Source organism: Rhinopithecus bieti, unplaced genomic scaffold (genome assembly GCF_001698545.2).
Source record: "Rhinopithecus bieti isolate Rb0 unplaced genomic scaffold, ASM169854v2 scaffold_4658, whole genome shotgun sequence".
NCBI lineage: Eukaryota > Metazoa > Chordata > Mammalia > Primates > Cercopithecidae > Rhinopithecus > Rhinopithecus bieti.
The window spans coordinates 1,021,651-1,040,497 of NW_016804523.1; the positions used below are offsets into that span (position 1 = coordinate 1,021,651).

The 18,847-nt window shown below is 40.0% G+C and overlaps 1 protein-coding gene across 13 annotated transcripts in view; it reads right to left on the minus strand.

Annotated features, from left to right (window-relative positions):
* The window catches only part of PLCB4 (phospholipase C beta 4), a 425,441-nt gene that overhangs the window by 30,847 nt on the left and 375,747 nt on the right, over positions 1–18,847 (minus strand). For all 13 annotated transcript variants that reach the window (XM_017868901.1, XM_017868899.1, XM_017868893.1 and 10 more), the window contains 4 exons: positions 14,078–14,166; positions 12,568–12,718; positions 6,077–6,126; positions 5,868–5,933 (listed from right to left, as the gene is read on the minus strand). In XM_017868901.1, the coding sequence (XP_017724390.1) occupies positions 5,868–5,933; positions 6,077–6,126; positions 12,568–12,718; positions 14,078–14,166 (356 nt within the window). The remainder of the gene's footprint in view (positions 1–5,867; positions 5,934–6,076; positions 6,127–12,567; positions 12,719–14,077; positions 14,167–18,847) is intronic.

The window sequence follows — 18,847 nt, forward strand, 5'->3', positions numbered from 1 at the left end:
CAAGAGTACCAAAATTAAATGTATTGACTTAAAGTCAATCTTAACCGGGACATTTTGGGGAAAAAACACGTACAGCATTTAGAAGAATTTGTGTACGTTTCTTATCCAAGTTAAGAGTAAATTCAGCTTCTTTTGGGAAAAACTGCCGCTGCAATTCATTCTTGTGACTGATGTGACTATGGGCATGAATGATCGCACCACAGAGGGTGCTGAAAAATTGGAGTAAATCATGTTTGCTTAGTATGTAACTCTGAGATTACCAATAGGTGGACTCTGTGGGCAACCGCTGTGTCTCTGCCCCTTTCCACTGCAAAACCAAGTTATAGGTCTGGTTCTAAGGTCTGACCATGAATTAAAATTGATGAGTTTAACAACAGTGTTGGTGCTGTCATCTAAATTGCTTGCATAGCAAAAATTTTCCATCAGTAGCTTTACTAAAAATGCCAGAGTTTAGTAGGCTTCTCAGGCATTTCATTTGACTCATTTAATGTTGATGCTGCAAACTGGTAGCCTAAGGACCGTATCCAGCCTGCAGATGTAGTTTTTAGTTTTGGGGTTTTTTTTTGATTTTTTTTGCCTACATGGTTTCAAAAAGAGGTTGAATTAGAGGCTGATAATAAAAGATTAGGAAATTCAGATAAGCTTTCTGATTTTTTGACTCTCCTCTAAGAGAACATGACTGGCCCATCTACTCTCCAGGCACCAATGGTGGTAGCTCAGTCTGACTTGGCCTGTGGATAGAGATGAGTGCTCCCAGCTTTTGTGGAGTCAACACCTGGCCAACTTCCCTCAGCTACTTCCTGCTTGGTCCCCATAGGCATTTGAATTGTAATTCCACTTCTAACATGTTATGGAGATATGTATCCAACTTTGGATTTTACACTTTTGGCTCTAAGAAATTGACCTCATTGGACAATTGAAAAGCATGCCTGTCTCTTAATAAAAGTAACTGTAGCTCTGGATCCCAATTAGTCATGTGCTGGGGGAGGATTATTATTAATTAATTCTCCTTTTTCTGTGTCTCATATAATAGACACTTGAAAAACCATTACCCTAGTTTCCATTTCGAATTGAAGTGGTTCTAGAAAGTAAGAGACAAGTAGAAGTCTGATTGCCAGTACACTCAGAGGGTCAAAGACAGTTAACCATTGCCATTTTCCAAAAATAGGCATTTTAATGAGCATTGTTATATCCATTTGGGGCACAAATGGTCATTACCCCCATCTTTTCTTCTCAATATCCTAACAGCAAATCACACACTTAATTGCAAATGGCAGAACCTCACATTCACACCACTGTTCCTTTTCCATCTGGTAGCTAACCTGCAAGTTTGGAAATAAGCTGGCCTTGGGACCATACATTTATTTCTTAAACTGCTGAGATTTAGTTCATAGATTCTCTGCTTCCTTTTAAATCTAAAAATTAGAATTATTTATCTAGGCCAATCTTTTGGCTTCCCTGGGCCACCCTGGAAAAAGAATTGTCTTGGGCCACACGTAAAACACTGACACTAACGATAGCCAATGAGCTTAAAAAAAAAAAAAAAAAAAAAGGTCTATGCATAAATATTACAATGTTTTAAGAAACTTTACAAATTTGTGTTGGGCTGCATTCAAAGCCACCCTAAGCTGCATGTGGCCTGGAGGCTGCAGGTTGGACAAGCTTGATCTAGGCTAATATGTAAGAGCTGAGATCTCCCTACAGTCACTGGATATAGACTAAATACTAGTCCCTGTTCTTAGCTACCAAGTGCTGTTTGGGCCAGGGGCACAGTAGTAGGGAGAGTGCAGCCCAGGCCATATTTCTTCTTCAGCAGGTCATTTTATGACATAAGGTTTTGGGGTGGTAAGCCTTAGCTTCATGTTGGGTGGCTGAAAACTATTATAAAAGAGCTGAAGATGTCCTTTCACAGAAAGGATGGGGGAATTAATTCTCACTATTATGTGGCAAGAGGGTAAAACCTGTTTCTTTAGGGAGGCTTGATAAGCGTCTTTGCAGGCAATTAGTGGGGTTTCTACTAAGGGGTCAAGAGAAAGTAAAAAGTGCTACATAATGTTCCTAAAAAAACAGTCCTCAAAATTTAGCATGCAGAGGAGAGGAGTTTATTTAAAATGTATTTCCTATACTCTTTTCTTAGGGATGATAGCTAAGTGTCAGGTAGGCACTAGAATACGTATTTTTTGTAAAGCCTCCAGCCCTTGGCCCAATGACCTTATGTTGAAAAACCAGTCCTGAAGGAACCCAAGACATCTGTGCCCTGATAGGTTCATGATTGCTCTTAAAAACCTGTTACTGAGACCATAAAGAAAAAGATGTGTGAAGAGAAGAAAAATTAGTGTGGGAAACATCAGAGGCAGCTGAGTGTAGTGGTTACAAGTCTGAGTTCTCAAGTCAGGCTGAATTTGGTTCAAATCCTGACTCCACCACTTAAAAACTAGGTGATTTAATGAAGTTGTGTTTTTTTAAGTATTAATAAGCTAATCTGTTGAATGGCTGACAGACTGTAAAAATGGCCACAGTTATTTCCCTTTCTGTATCCAATCCCACTTCTGATGTAACTTTGAGACCTGTCAAAAGGTAGAGTCCTCATAAGGCCAGACTTACGACCTACTTTGGCCAAAAAACGAGGTGGAAGCGATGGTGTGTCAGTTCTGAGCTGGGGCCACAAGAAACCATGCGTGATCTGCTTGGTCTCTCGGGACCCCAGCCATGTGAACAAGCCTGGCCTAGCCTGCTGGAAGACGGGAGACCACATAAAGCAGAGAGGAAGTGGTTTAGCAGAGGCTGTCCTAAATCAGCCAGTCCTCCATCTGCCAACCAAACTGGTAGTAACAGCAGATTCATGAGTGAATCCAGCTGAGACCAGAAGAACCATCCAGCTAAACCCAGCGCCAACTGCTGATGCACAGAATTGTGAGCCAAATAAATGGTCATTGTTTTAAGTCACTACAGTTTAGGGTGGTTTGTTACCCTGCAAAAGCTAACCGATACAAAACTCATATGCTCATAGAATTATGGTACTCCTTTATATAACTATTATGAGAATACCTAAGAATATGTGCTTAAGCAAGTATCAATATGTATAAGCTAGTATTGCCACTTTAAAAGTGTTGACTGACAGAAAAATCAGTGTTAGGATAAACACGTCATATGGAGATCAGGCATGAAGTATGTCCAATGGTAACAGATTCACCACATTGTGCCCCTCTCTTTAACCAGCTTTTCAGTTTTCAGTTTTAAAGACATGTTTTTCTTTTGTTTGCTTTTTTGTTTTGTTTTGTTTTGCTTTGTTTTGTTTTTGAGACAGAGTCTTGCTCTTGTCACCCAGGCTGGAGTGCAGTGGTGCAATTCTCGGCTCCTGCAACCTCCGCCTCCCGGGTTCAAGTGATTCTCCTGCCTCAGCCTCCCAAGTAACTGGGATTACAGGCACCCGCCACCACGCCTGGCTAATTTTTGTATTTTTAGTAGAGACAGGGTTTTGCCATGTTGGCCAGGCTGGTTTCGAACTCCTGACCTCGGGTGAGATCTGCTTGCCTTGGCCTCCCAAAGTGCTGGGATTACAGGCATGAGCCACCATGTCTGGCCTAAAGACATGTTAACAGAGCTGGCATCAGTATATATTAGGCAAGTAAATATTCATTATATTCTTCATCTTAGAAGTTAGCTTGGGCAGGGCCTGATGGCTCCAGGGAGTTAACAGACAACTCCGATGCAGGTTAAGTTCTAAAAACTGAGGAGCATCCTTTCTCAGTCACAGTCCTGATAATGAGCAACGTATCAACACTGTCCAAAGTTGATAGTGATTTTCCATAATGTCCCATGTGATGTCACTGCATTTGACCCAGTGAGGGAACTTGTCCACTTAGTGAAGCATCCCATATCCTACACAGGAGAATGGGGCAAGAATATGGATTCTGGACTCTTGATTTTGGTTCAAATATCAGCTCTGCTGCTTCCTAACTCTGGGACATCAGATAACTTCACTAATTCCTAATTCCCTCACATGTAAATAGAGACTCACATAGAATTTACCTTATAGGGTAGAGAGTGTTAAATGAGACAATGCATGTAAAGTGCTGAGTACAGCATCTGAAAATTATTGAGCATGCAGGAATTCTAGTTGCTATTATTACCACCCATCACAGCATATTTTCTGGCCATGCCTCAAGAAAATATTAAATGAAGCCAAAATCTTTATGTTTCCAACTAGCCCAAAGGCCACTGAGGTATCTGCTCAATAAAAGAGATCCAATTTAAATGCAAGAAAAATCTGTTAGATAGTGCTGCAGCATACGGGCACCCACTCTATTCCTAATAATTGAAGTCATTTAAGGTGCTTTCTTTCTTATTTCTCATTCTTACTCTTTTTCTGTTGGCTTTCCATAGTTCAGCCTGTTGTCAATAACCAGCAACACTGAAGAAGTCCCTACTTTAAATTGTTCTGTCTCCAATAATCCCATTGAGCAATGTAAGGAATTTCACTGAATGGAATTATTTATGAAACTTAGAAACAAACAGTCTTTGAAGCGAAGTGACTGTATCAGCAAATCCATTGAGCCAGCAGTTCAATAATACAGGGAACATTACTAGGATAAGAGTAGGCCCAAATTCTCAAAGGAGCACAAACTCTTAAAGAAATGACAGGTTTCCAGACAATGTTCTCGGCATCTCAATATGTGGAATGATTAAAAGGTACATTACTCAAGCCAAGTTCTGAAAGACATGCCTTGGATTGAGGCTTGGATCAGAGAATAAAGAAGTAGGACTGCAAGATTAGTTTAAAATAACTCAGAAGTTCTTTCAAATTAATAAATTATAAATTAAGTTTCTCTTGCTCTCATTGCCCTGAATAGAAGAGGACAGACATTATCCTACCAGCAGCAGCTGGTTATTATATGTCTTTAGGAAGGAAAGAGGTACTACCTTTTCCTTCTTTACCTGTGAGGGAGTCTGGAAGTGATGATGTTTGAGTGGCGTGAAGTTTTTCAACCCACAGGATAATTCCTGGGGCCACCTCCTGCTGTTGTCTTATAATTTGCAACTAGCTCTTATAATTTTTCATAATCACTGTCAAAAAAGACCACTTCTTATGGGTAAAAAGCAAGAAGTAGGCTGGCAACGGGGCAAGGTTTATGTAAGGGAGAAAAAGTGACAAGTGTTCTCTCTCTAGGTGCTATGAGAGGGAGGTTGAGAGATTGCTAGCATCTCCCTCCACGCACCACTGTGTATGGCAAACTATGTGACAGTGACCTGGCAATTTAGGTAACTAGTGGGGTAGAATTGTGAGCTGCTCTTCAATATTTTATATAGTCATGTTATTCGTGAACTAATTTTTTTTTTTTTTTTTTTAGATGGAGTCTCACTCTGTCACCTACGCTAGAGTGCAATGGCGCGATCTCAGCTCACTGCAACGTCTGCCTTCTGGGTTAAAGCAATTCTCCTGCCTCAGCCTCCTGAGTAGCTGGGATTACAGGGGCATGCCACCACGCCCAGCTAATTTTTGTATTTTTAGTAGAGACAGGATTTTACCATGTTGGTCAGGCTGGTCTCGAACTCCTGACTTCGTGATCCACTCGCCTTGGCCTCCCAAAGTACTGGGATTACAGGCATGAGCCACTATGCCTGGCCTAGTGAAACAATTTTTAAATGGATGAAGCTTTGCTATGCATTTGAAAGAATTGTTAGAAATGCAGACTACAAACCAGTGACAAGCACTCCCAAACAGATTCTATTTTTTAATTTCATTGTTAACCAGTTAGAATGAGTTATTGCTGTTAAATGGTCTGGTATCAGCTTCAAAGTAGTGTTTTTGGCTACAAATGATTCATCCATACATAACACAAAATAGCGGCTTTAAAACACTGTACCTTTGCATGTTTCTTCTTTAAAGAATTTAGCTCTTTCTGCTGTTTCTTTAAATGCTTCAAGTAAGCCTTTGGGAGAAAATAGAATCAAAAATAGTTTTTTTTTCTTTTTTTGTAACCACAATGATTACACTTGGTGAGAAACAAAAATATATCGGTGTCACCAATATGTGTAATACAAGAGTGCTTGCAAAATAGTCAAGCAATTTTACCTTCATCTGCTTTAAATCTTCTATCCTTACTTGAGGGATAAGTTCAATACCTAAACAACAACAAAAAAATTAAGTCACTATGTATACTAAAAACTAGAGAGAATAACTGATAATATAGAATTGACATATTGAAATCTCATGGAAAGACTTTGAAGCAGCTTTACATGTGATAAATATAAACATCTTAAGTTCCTATTACAAAGCAATTAACTGGACAATTGAAATGTTGCATGTCTTAACTTAGGTCAGGTTTCCTACAAGCAGAGCCTAAGAAGGGGATTCATGTGCATGTGATTGATTGAGGGCAGACTCTCAGGAGAAACCCCTAAGGGAATGAAGGAAGTGGAGCGGGGCAGAGGAAGAAGGTAGGGTGTGTTTCTAGTTGAAATACAGCCTCAGTCTGATCCTACAGGGAGCTCTTCAGTACAAATGGCACCCAAGAGTCGTTCCACCTTGGCGAAAAGAGGCTGGGCTTTTGTAACCCTGGATCAATCAGCTGAGAGCTATAGAGGTTTCACAAAACCTTTCAGGCAAGGGAACTCTCATGGTCCCAGGGCAATTCTCTGGAGAAGGGCAGTGAAATGCCCAATCAGCCAAAATTCAAAGGAGCGGGAGATGGCATAGTGAACCCATAAAGGGAAGCTGATCAGGCACCAAAGCATCTATTATCCTTACTCTTACCTCTGTATTTCAAGGCATATCATACCAGTCAACTAATTCCCAACTCTATTCTCAATTCAGTCATCATGACAGAAGAAAACATTTTCTTCTGGGTTCTCCCTTTTACCAAATTCAATCTTAGCATTTAAGCAATGTGCTATTGAGCATAGCAATGCCTTAAACATACAGGAACGAATAAAATTAAGCCAGTGTATAACAGGAGGCTATCAGGAGGAGGAGCTAGGGTAATACACTAAGTCATCCTACCGTCTGAGTGATGCTAACCCAGGTGTTGTCATAGCAACATTTGTAGCCAGATCCTCAAACAGTTTCTGTTTGACTGCAGATTTTCATCTTAGGCAAACAAAATGAATGTGCACTCTGTGCTATAATTGATTTCCATTAGAATCCCAAAGGCTAGGTATGATATATTTAAGAGAGATAGGCATCAAGTCCCAGTCTCTTGTTTTTCCCTTTTATTCATTTTAAGATGTGCACATTCAATGACAGGGTGGTCAGGCCGCAGGAGGAAAGTTTTGGCTGAGGGAAATCAGCCTTGTGATCTGTAACATTTTATGATCAGGGTGTCAAGGGTCCATGGGGGCTCTCTACTGATCTCCTAAGTCGGCCTTCACAAGCTATCTCCCCAGGGACTGAGGCAGGGTAAGGCAAGAGAGTGACTCCCGGCACACAAAGAGCTCCCTGTCTTTAGGCCTCAGCTCGCTCATCTGTAAAAATGAACATACAGGATTTGGGGAGTATGCAAGGTTCTCCAGAGATCTAGCAAATTCTAAGAGTTTGACCCAGTCTGATGAAACTTACTCTCTCTCTCAATTTTTATTTTATTTTTTGTTCTTGGTTCAGCTAAATCTTGATTAAAAGAAACCTACAAAACATAAACTTCTCTCAATTACCTGGTTTTGGGGGAAAGACACAATTTGTAAAAATTTTGGTTCCCATAAGTGATTTAGTTAGAAAAAAACCCCACACTCTACAGAAGAGGGCAGTTCCATCTTCGTGCCAAGAACAGGCTTCCTCATAGAGCTTTGCATGATAATGGGAATGTTCCACGCATGGGTCTGTCCAACTGACAGCCTCTAGCCCCTTGTGGCTCTTGAGCACCTGAAATGTGGCTAGTGTGAATGAGGAACTCAAGGTTTAACTTTTAAGTTAATTGTTAAAGAAATTCAAATAGCCCCATGTGGTTAGTGGCTACTATAGAGGACCGTGCAGGTCTACAGGCTTCCATGGTATGAAAGTAGGTTAGGCAGCACATTTGGGGCTCCAAAGGTTTTGGCTAATTGAAGTTTGACTACATAAAATTTTTGTTCATATCAGCATAGTTCCTTAACAATAACTTGTTTTCTCTTAATCGCTAATCTGGAAATTAGGAGCTGGGTTTTCTTAATCCTTTGTTCTTAAAATCAGAAAGAAAAATAAAGTCGTGTTGGTGCAGTCGTTGCCGTTTGGCTGAATGTCTAAGAAAAACAGTTTGGAATTTCACACCTCCCCACCTTCATAGATGTCTGTAGCAAACGCTGTCTGCTCCAGCCACACGCCAGGCCCTGTCTACATCAGCTCTTCTAGTTCACTTCCAATTGCCAGTGTTTGAATGTCAAGAATTTACCCCTTCCACGGGAACCCTCAAGAAAAGGCTGACAGGAGTCAGGGTATACATTCCCCAGCTCCCTCTTCCCTCTAAGAGGAGACCTCTGAGAAGTACGTCCAATACTAGCCCGCAGAGGTTCTCCAGGACATTAAGTTCTAGGTGCCTCCTGGCAACTGGCTTTAAAACATTCTAATTACTGACTGCTTTCCCTCCCTGGTGTCACTTCTTCATACCTCTATCTGCGTCCACTGCAACCCAGAATAAACTACTTGCACTGGAAGCCTTCTCTCAGGGTCTGCTTTGGGGTGACTCAAATTAAGACAGTTTTCTGGAAAGAAATGGAAGCTTGCTTTCTCAAATGACATCTCTTCCCCCAAAGGCTTTACTCCCCACCCCACCCCAATCCATGGAGAAGCGTGGTAAAAACACCTACAAACTTCTCTTTTGTACTTCCATGCCATTCTCCTAAAAGCTATCATACAAAAGAACAGACCTCTCACTTACACCAGGCTCTACTGAGCCTAGCTACCTCCACATGTGTCCTTCTAGGTCACACACTGCCCTGCCCCATGAACTTCAGTATCTGACTTGTGGTTTTCCTATGCAGGCACTCCCAGACATCCGACACAGTGATTCAATATGCATGAGAAGAATATGCTGGGTGACTTTCCTTTCTATTTCCATGATGCCTTCCATTCTAGAAATCTTCATCTCCACTTTACCTCACCTCCCACTGACAGTTGTAAATGGGATGTTAACACTGCTTGCAACTGCCCCTCCTCCAAGATATGTACTTAGAGGTACCTCTTTCTGACTGCAATCTCTATCCTGCCAACTTCACTCACTCCCTCACACCTACCAAGCAAGCTTTTTACTTTCATCTTGTTTCTGGTTCCCTTTAACCTTTTCCTTTCCTAGCAAAGTCTCTCTCCTCTAGTATCTACCCCCCTGGAACATTAACCTATAAATTATGATCAGGGTGGCAGACTGAGTGCAAAAATGGCCAAAAAATTCCACCGCTCCCTGTTTCCACACCTACTTACATGTGACTTTGGAACTCCTCCCATCAAGATGTGGAATCTGTTTCCCCAACTCTTGAATCTGGGCTGGGCCATGTGACTTGCTTGAGATGATGGAATGTAGTGGAAAGGATGTCATGCCAGTTCTAGGTCTAGGACTCATCAAGGAACCTGACATACAGATGGTCCCCAACTTACAGTGGTTCAACTTTGCGATGATGAAAAAGTGATATGCATTCAGTAGAAAGCATATGTTGAATTGTGAATTTTGATCTTTTCCTAAGCTAGAGATACGCACTGGGGCTGCAGCAAGCCTCAGCTCTCAGTCAGCTGTATACTCTACAGTGTACTGCACTTAATAAGTTACATAAAATATTTAACACTTCATTATAAAATAGGCTTTGTGTTAGATGATTTTGCCCAACTGTAGACTAATGTAGGTGTTCTGAGCACATTTTAAATAGGCTAGACTAAGCTAAGTTATGATGTCCAGTAGCTTAGGTATTAAACACATTTTTGACTTAACGATATGTTCAGCTTATGAGGATGTAACTCTGTCATAAGTCAAGGAGCATCTGTACTTTCACCTCCATTTTAGAATATTACAACTACCATGTGAACAAGCCCAGGCTAAGCTGATGAAAGATGAGAGTTCACAAGGAAGACAGCCCACTTGTCCCAGCCAATGACACCTTAGCTGAACCCCAAACATTTGAATAAGCATAGCTAAGATTAGCTGAGTCACTGATACTAATCCACCCGTTACCAGAAAAGCCACCCAGACAACCTCATGAGCTATAATACACGCTTACTTTATTTAAATTTCTGACTTTTGCAGTTGCTTGTTACACAGCAATAGCCCACTCTTACAATGTCATAACTTAATGCTCTTCAATCTTTTGGTCCCAGACCATACACATTATGATAATTTCAGGCTTGCAATTCCCTAAGCTGTACTTTGTCCATAGTTGTTGCTGAGTTTCTGGGCACTGCTGAAGAAGTAATGAGATCAAGCTACATCAACTTAATACACACCACCAGCCCTCACCAGGGTCCTGTGTGCTATGTGGCAGACCTCCTCCTTATTTCTTGTGGATCGTTCTATTCCAGTCAGTGGCAACTCCAAAGCTTTTCCACACTGTTGTTTTTCAGTTCTACCTCTACCTTTCTCAGCAGAGAGCAGCCACCTAACCAACTTCTTAGATCAGATAGAATCTATCTATGTTATACTACAAAAATGACCACTATTTATTTCCCTTCTAATCAAGAGGTAGAGTCTACTTCTTTACCCCTTGAATATTGGTTCACTTTGTGACCTGCTATGGTCAATGATATACCAGCAGAGGCTGGAAAAGGGCTGCTCTTTAAACTCAGGGAGTACCATATGAATAAGCCTGCTCAGGCTTCAGGATGATGTGAAACAACTTGCCAAATGACAGATGTGTGCATAAGGTCATCCCACATCTACCTTCCAGTCAACCTATCAGCTGATCACAGGTGCATAACAAGACACAGAGATTAGCCAAACCAGTTTAGACCAACCAACCCAGTGAAACATGATCTCAATGTCTGAAGCTACTAAAATTTGAGGTCATATGTCATGCAGCATAAGCTGACTGATACACCATCTGTCAGAATTCTTCCTGTCTATCCTGAAACTTCTATTCACTCATCATTCTTCTTGGTTCAGATCGAACATATCTCTTCCTTCCTTATCCAGCTGAATTTCACCCATTTTGTTGATTCAGATCTTCCTTATGGTCTTGTTTTACCATGTACTCTCTTTTGCATTTTCCTTGTTTTCCTTTATTAGTTCCTACCAACATGCCACTGTCCTCCAGAACAACCATCTTATGTCTTAAATTATGTCTCACATTTTTCTAATCGTGTTTCTACCTTCATCATTCAATCATTCCTGGTTCAACAATAATTTTGTAGTCCTCACTTCTCTGGACTTACCTACAGCATCTTTTCAAAACTAATTCTTCTTAGAACACAGACCTCTCTTTTTTCTTTTTTCCCATTCATTCTGCCTTCTAAGTACACTTATTCTGTTTCTCTATCCCTCCTTCTTCTTCTCTACCTGGCATAGGTTTGTTAATTGCATATTTCTGCCCAAATGTATCAGCAACAGCTTGACCTCAGTGATATACAGGACCAAAATCATCTTCTTTACCAAAAGCAGCTCCTCCTCCTAACTCCTCTACTTCTCTCAATGGTACCATCTGTCTCTGGGATTTGTCCATGCAGTCTGAGTTACCACAAAGCCCCTTTCTCCCTAAGGCCCATATCCAAGCTGCCAACTTATTTCTATTCTTCCTTTTGACAATTTCCAACTTAATCCAGACTTCCTTGTCCCTATCATTCATTAAACAGCCCTTTACTTCCCAAGAAAATAGATTACTATATCTTAACTAGGCATGGTTCCAGGGACACACTGATGATGAGGTGTGGTCTCACCTGCAATAACCTCATTCTCTGGTTGTTAATACTCTATTAACACAATGTGATAGGTGTGTTATAACAGAAGCATGAGTGTCATAATTCTTACCTTGCCCTTAGCATGCCCACTTTCAATGAATTCTTCTGCCAAGACTATAATTTTCTTAAAATACTTCTTTGACTCATTTCCCATGACCTTCTCAGTGTGACCCCAGAATTCTTTCCAGAACAGGAAAGATGAACTCCTTGCCACTCCCTATCAGCATTCTCCCTGCTCCCTTTCTCTCCAATATGGAATGGGCACCACCCAATCAAGGGATGTCTGACCAATTAGAATGGAAACCAATTAAAATAACCAGCACAGTTGTTTCCCTACACATTGGCTGATGACACCTCTTAATGATCTTTCTTTTCATCCAGAGGTAACCACATGGAATTGGCCTTCAAGTGCTCATTTGATAATTTTACAAACAAATAATCATGGGTGCTAAACATCTACTTATGGGGGGAAATGGTCAGTATGAGAATTTAGAAATGTCCAATAGTGATAACTCTGTTGGTTCATGAGCCCACTGCCTGTCCAGATAAGTACCTATGGGAGGGTCTGGAAGAGAGTGGGGATGAATTAGTTAACATCACTGTGTAAAAGGTTCTTTCCCACAAAGAACTTAGAATTTATATATTTCCTAAAGTTGTAGATATTGTACCCTGTGTAATCAAGGTGGGTGCAGAAGAAAAGGAGCCCAATGGCTCTCTCTCACCTTTCTTGGCTTCCACACCAGAGGCCAGGGCAGCTGTGGTGGTTGGTCTGAGCTCAGAGCTACTCTGAGGGGTCACGTTTGCTTTGGCGGTGTTGGCCTTTCCTTTCTTGTCATTTTTGGAAGTGTCACTGGGCACATCGGCTATGTCACTCTAGAACAGAAACATTTACATTGACCCAAATGAATGTCACTCAAGGTCAAATATCTTGTACATTCTTTATTTTACTGAATCCAGTAAACTTCTACTATACCCTTCCTAGACTTCTACTCTCTTAAAGGCAAAGGATCCAGCCAAGGAAAGAAGATCCAACTTCTTAACAAGCAGAGAATACTTTCTCTTTTTCTAGCTATTAGAGAGATGCTACATCCATTCCAAACTGAGGAGTCTGGTAAAGAGAACATTTAAAAACAAAGAAACAACCCACATGTGCACTGGAATGGGAGAAGGTTGGGATGCAAGGCTGGAAAACAGTGAAAAATCAGTAATAAATGCCATTTTGACTGGGCATGGTAGTTCACACCAGTAATTTCAACGCTTTGGCAGGTCAAGGTGGGAGGACTGCTTGAGGCCAAGACTTTGACACCAACTTAGGCTACAGAGTGAAACCTGTTTTGACAAAAAAAGTAAAAAAATTAGCCAGGTACAGTGGCACGCATCTGTAGTCCCAACTGCTCAGGAGGCTGAGGTGGAGGGATGGCTTGAGCCCAGGAGTTTAAGTTCATAGTGAGCTATGATCACACTACTGCACTCTAACCTGGGCAACACAGCGAGATCCTATCTGTTAAACAATAAATAACTAAAAATAAAAAGCAATTATCATTAATTCACTTAACTGGGATAACTGGTATTTTAGTGTATCACAGAAACAGTACAGTTTGAATATTCCTTATCTAAAATGCTTGAGACCAGAAATGTTTTGGATATCAGATTTTGGAACATTTGCATATACATAATGAGGTATCTTGGGGAACGGACCCAAGTCTAAACAGAAAATTCATTAATGTTGTATATACTTCTTACACACAGCCTGAAGGTAATTTTATACAATATTTTTAGTAATTTTGTTCACGAAAGAAAGTTTATGCACAGTGAACCTTCAAAAAGCAAAGGTATGACTATCTCATGACAGCACTCAAAAGTGAATTTTTTGAATTTTGGAACATTTCAGATGTTGGATTTTCTGATTAGAAATGCTCCACCTACATTTTAAACTTTCCTAAAAGCATAACAAAATGTTTTTCATTTTCTTTCTAATGGGGAAGGGGTCCCCAGATGTGAGTTAAGCCACTGATGATGAAGTGGATTTTTCTGATGGTAGTCACATTTTATTAAACATGCCACACTTTTGTAGAAAGTCAACTATTGTTGAATTGATGAGCTCAGTTTTAAAATGGCTAATTCATTATTCCTTAAATTTGCTAATTCATATCTTTATCTTGCTTTTGTAAACACTGTTTGATAATCAAACTCCCACAACTTAGCCATCTTTAATCAACCATTTCTACTTACAGTTTCAATTCCCATAGCTCTCATTTGGTCTGCTCTCTTTTCTGTAATTGAGAGAAATTTCTTTGGATCTGATAAAGCATCCACAATATCTAGGGAAAAAGAAAAAACCCAATGAGCTGTTAATTCTCTGTTTTACTGAAAATATTCAAGAAAACTCTGTTTAATAAACTACAATCCTGGATACCTGTTGTGCTTTCTGTTAACAATCTTTTCCTAGGACATAAGACACACTGAGGAAGGCACAGCTAGTTGCAGAAAACAAGAAAGGAGTAAAAGCAAGGGCCAAAGACCAGAGGATGTTTTATTGTCTCTTTTTTCCCTTTAGTTTTTCCCGATATGAAAGAGGCAGAGTGTCAGGACAAACCGAATGAAGTGTGTGGGTTCTTGACTGTTTTTTCACTTGTGTGTGACTTTCAGCAAGTTGATTAATGTCCCCAGCCTCAGTTTCTTTATCTGGAAATTAGGAAGGATACCACCTGTCCTGCAGAATAATCGTGATAATTCAATGAGATGATGAACGTAAAAAGTACCTGAGGCACGTAGGTCTTATTTTTCAATACAGAAGGATAATACATGTTCAAAGTCAATTTTGGTTCCATGGTAGACAAAATGAAATCTTTCTCTAGTGTTTTTTCAGGTATAACCTGAACTTAAAAGACAGTAGAATTTCATATTTTATATTAATGTCATTTGAAGATTTCAAAGTACTTTCAGAGTTGCATATAATTGTGTATAATTTACTCTTACTATAGAAGGCAAAATTATTCTTGTTAACTTGAAACCCTCCATAATTTATACATTTTAAATACTGTGTAAGTTTATAAATTTTCCCTAACAGAATCACCTTCCTAATTACAATCTTAGGATAATTCTTAAGATAACATTCTCAGTACTTAGGGCACATAATTCTCTCGGTTTCAATTTTTTTTCTTTTCCTTTTTATAACAGAAAATAACATTTGCACATGGTTGGCCAGAGGCAGTGGCTCACGCCTGTAATCCCAGTACTTTGGGAGGGTGAGACGGTTGGATCACCTGAGGTCAGGAGTTCAAGACCAGCCTGAGCAACATGGTGAAACCCTGTCTCTACTAAAAATACAAACATTAGCCGGGCTTGGTGGTGCATGCCTGTAATCTCAGCTACTTGGGAAGCTGAGGCAGGAGAATCACTTGAACCCAGGAGGCGGAGGTTGCAATGAGCAAAGATCGTGCCATTGCACTCCAGGCTGGGTGACGGAGTGAGACTCCGTCTCAGAAAAATAAATAAATAAATAAATAAAATAAAATAACATCTGCACGTGGTAAACATTCAAATATATAAAATGAAAAGTGAAAACTTTCTCTCCTGCTAATCCTATGCCCAGAAGGTAACTATTATTATCCATTTCTTGTATCCATTCAGACATTTTTTAAAACTCCAAATGGGTTCATAGTTTTCTGCACCATTTTTTAATGTCAGATATCTTGGGAAACAATCTCATATTGGCAATATAGCTCTAATACATGATTTATAAGGGCTGCTTAAACTTTCCATTCTCTGAATGGTGATAATTTCTTATAATTAATTATAATATTAAGAGAATTTCTTATAATAATTTCCAGTTGCCTATTGGTAGACAGCTTGTCCTTTCAGTTCTTTGCTATTAAAGTATCATTGTAGTGAATGTCATTGAACATTCATTGTAGGGAATGCCTTTGAGCATTTCATAGCATACCTCTACGTATATTTATAGAATAGATTCTTAGAAGTTACAATGATGGGTAAGGGTATTTGTCCTATGGTAGTTATTGCCAAATTGCACTCCACCAAAATTGCATCAATTGATTCTCCCAGCAGTGGCATGTGAGAAGGTCTGTTTTTATCACCCATGATCCCAAAGAACTCTTTGCCTCTCAACAACAGCTGTGGAAAAATTAGCTCTTAAATCTTGCTCAGGAAAAAAAAAAATCACAGACAACAATTTTTGGCAAGTTAATATTCTAGGAATTTATTTATCTATTTTAAACTCTTTGTTATAAAACATTTCAAGTATACACAAAAGTGGAGAGAAAAGTACAATAACCGCTCATATATTTATGATGACAACCCAACAATTATAAACATCTGTTTGCCACATTTCCTTTATATTCCTTTCATTTTTTCTTTTTCCTCTCTATTGAAATATATTAAGGTGAATTCCATATATCAGAACATTTAATTCCTAATAACTTGTCTCTGCAGCTCTAAATTTAATTTGGAGCCAACCATCCCAATGCTGCATCCAACAAAATTGGCATAATTCTTTACTATGATATAATACACAGTCCATCTTAATATTTCCCCTATTTATAGTTACATTGTTTGAATCAAGGTACCAAATTTCATACTATGTCTCTGATAATTATGGCTCTTAAGTCAATTTTAATCTACAGCAATCCCTCTTGACATCTTTCGTTAAGGGTACTTCTATGAGGTGCTGTGACTTTATATGCATCGCATTGAGGGATATAAAGCCTGGTTGCCCCACTTGTTGTGATGCTAAGATCCTTAAGTAGGTTCAGGAGGTGGCAGCTCGATCTCTGCATCATACTGCTGCTATCTCTCTTCACAACCATTCGGTGAATCTCATGGCAACACTTTGGCTCCCAACATTACTTTTAGTGGTGCTGATGGTGCTGACATCTCTCTTCAGTCAGTAGTGTCTGGAGGAGACACAGGGTTTACCTTCATTGCTTAGAGAGGAAATGCAACGTTCAGAAGACTCCTCTGATGCCAATTCATGTCCTTTCTACTCAGCATCCCTCTGCCCTGTGGTCACTGGTCACCCACGAGGTGATGCTGTGTTAGGAGAACCACATGGCTTTGTCATCATCATCAGGATGCCATGAAGCGGGCATGACTAAGGTCCTTCAGCACATGAGGACACAATTTGACCAACCTAGACTTTTAGCGCAACTCTTTGTGCCTGACTCCCAAATGCCTCTTCCCGCCACTTGTCCACACCATTATGAGGCAGAGTGAGGTTTAACTTGTATCCATTAAACTTTTCTGCCCTTCTTTGCAGGAGCTATACTTGGTCTATGCTTCTCTGTACACTCCCACGTCGGATATGTTTTGTCAAGTATCCAATCCCAATGGCCCATTTCAGTGATAACACACAGGACTGGGTGGGTAGGAAACACTCGCTAATTTTTAATGGCATGTAATCATTCTGGGGGCCTGTAGAGAGTATATGGTATTTTTGAGGAATAACTGGTAGTCTTTTCCATAGGAATAACAGATAATACTTTAATTACTTAAAACAAGTTACAGAATCAATAAAGAAAGACATTAAAGAATGAAATGATCCTTCTATCCTAACCAAGCAGTTTTGTATACTTTTGTGTAATTTTTGCACATGAATACATTTTTTCCACGGTTTATTTAGAGTTATATAACCTGCTTTTTCATTGATGCATATATCTTCATAGTTCTGAAAACTATTTTTAGTAAATGGGTAATGTCGCATTGATTTTCTATATCAAACTATTCCCCACTGGTAGACACTCAGATGGGCTTTCAATTTTCTATAAAAGATGGATTTAGGAATATCTTAGTACAAAAAAATGATTTCTTTGTCATTTTATCAGAAAGTTCATGGTTCAGTTAAATAATATAGCAGTTTATATAACTTATATGCCTGATAGGCATTCTTAACAAAATTTAATCTTAATAAGCTTTAAAATAGTTATTGAAGAATGATGAATGGAAGGAGTACTAAGAACATAAAGCAGAGGCTGGGCACGGTGGTTCACGCCTGTAATCCCAGTACTTTGGGAGGCCGAGGTGGGTGGATCATTTGGGGTCAGGAGTTTGAGACCAGCCTGGTTAACATGGTGAAATTCCATCTTTACTAAAATCACACACACACATACACAAATTAGCTGCGTGTGGTGGTGCACACCTGTAATCCCAGCTACTCGGGAGGATGAGGCAGTAGAATTGCTTGAACCTGGGAAGTGGAGGTTGCAGTAAGCTGAGATCATGCCACTGCACTGCAGACTGGGTGACAGAGCAAGACTCTGTCTCAAAAATAATACAAAATAAAAATTAAAAGCAGAATTAAGAGGGTGGAGTAGATTGAATAGTGTCCACCAAAACTTCCATTTACCTAGAACTTCAGAACGTGATTGTTATTTATAAATAGGGTCTTTGCTTAGGTTTTAGAAGAGGACTGAAATGAGATCATACTAGATGAGGGTGGGCCCTAAATCCAATCACTAGTATCGCTGTAAGAAGGGAGAGAACACGGAGTCACAGGGAAGAAGGCCATGTGACAACAGAGGCAGAGACTGGAGTGGTGCAGCTTCAAGCCAAGGAATGCCAAGGACTGTCTGGAGCCACCAGAAGCCAGAAAGAGGCTAGGAAGGATTCTTCCCAAGAGCCTTCAGAGGGGGCATAGTCCTGCCCACCCCTTAGTCTCAGGCTTCTAGCCTCCATAAATCTCTGTTGTTTTAAACCACCCAGTTTGCGGTTGTTACAGTAGTGCTAGGAAACTAGCGCAGAGGGAGAACAAGACAACTGTACATTTGATTGCCACAGTAATTGAGGGGAAAAAACTTCACTACTTAAATTCTTGGGGATGCATCTTCCACACAAAGTCATGTGCTTAAGTGTACAAGGCAGGCTTTATCATTAAGACCATGGAGGGTCCAGCAGCCCCTGGAGACCTCCTGCTAGAATCCCAGTGGTTTTCCTCCTGTTTATGCCACAATGTCTTGGTCTCAGCTTCTAGGGCTGATTCTACACAAT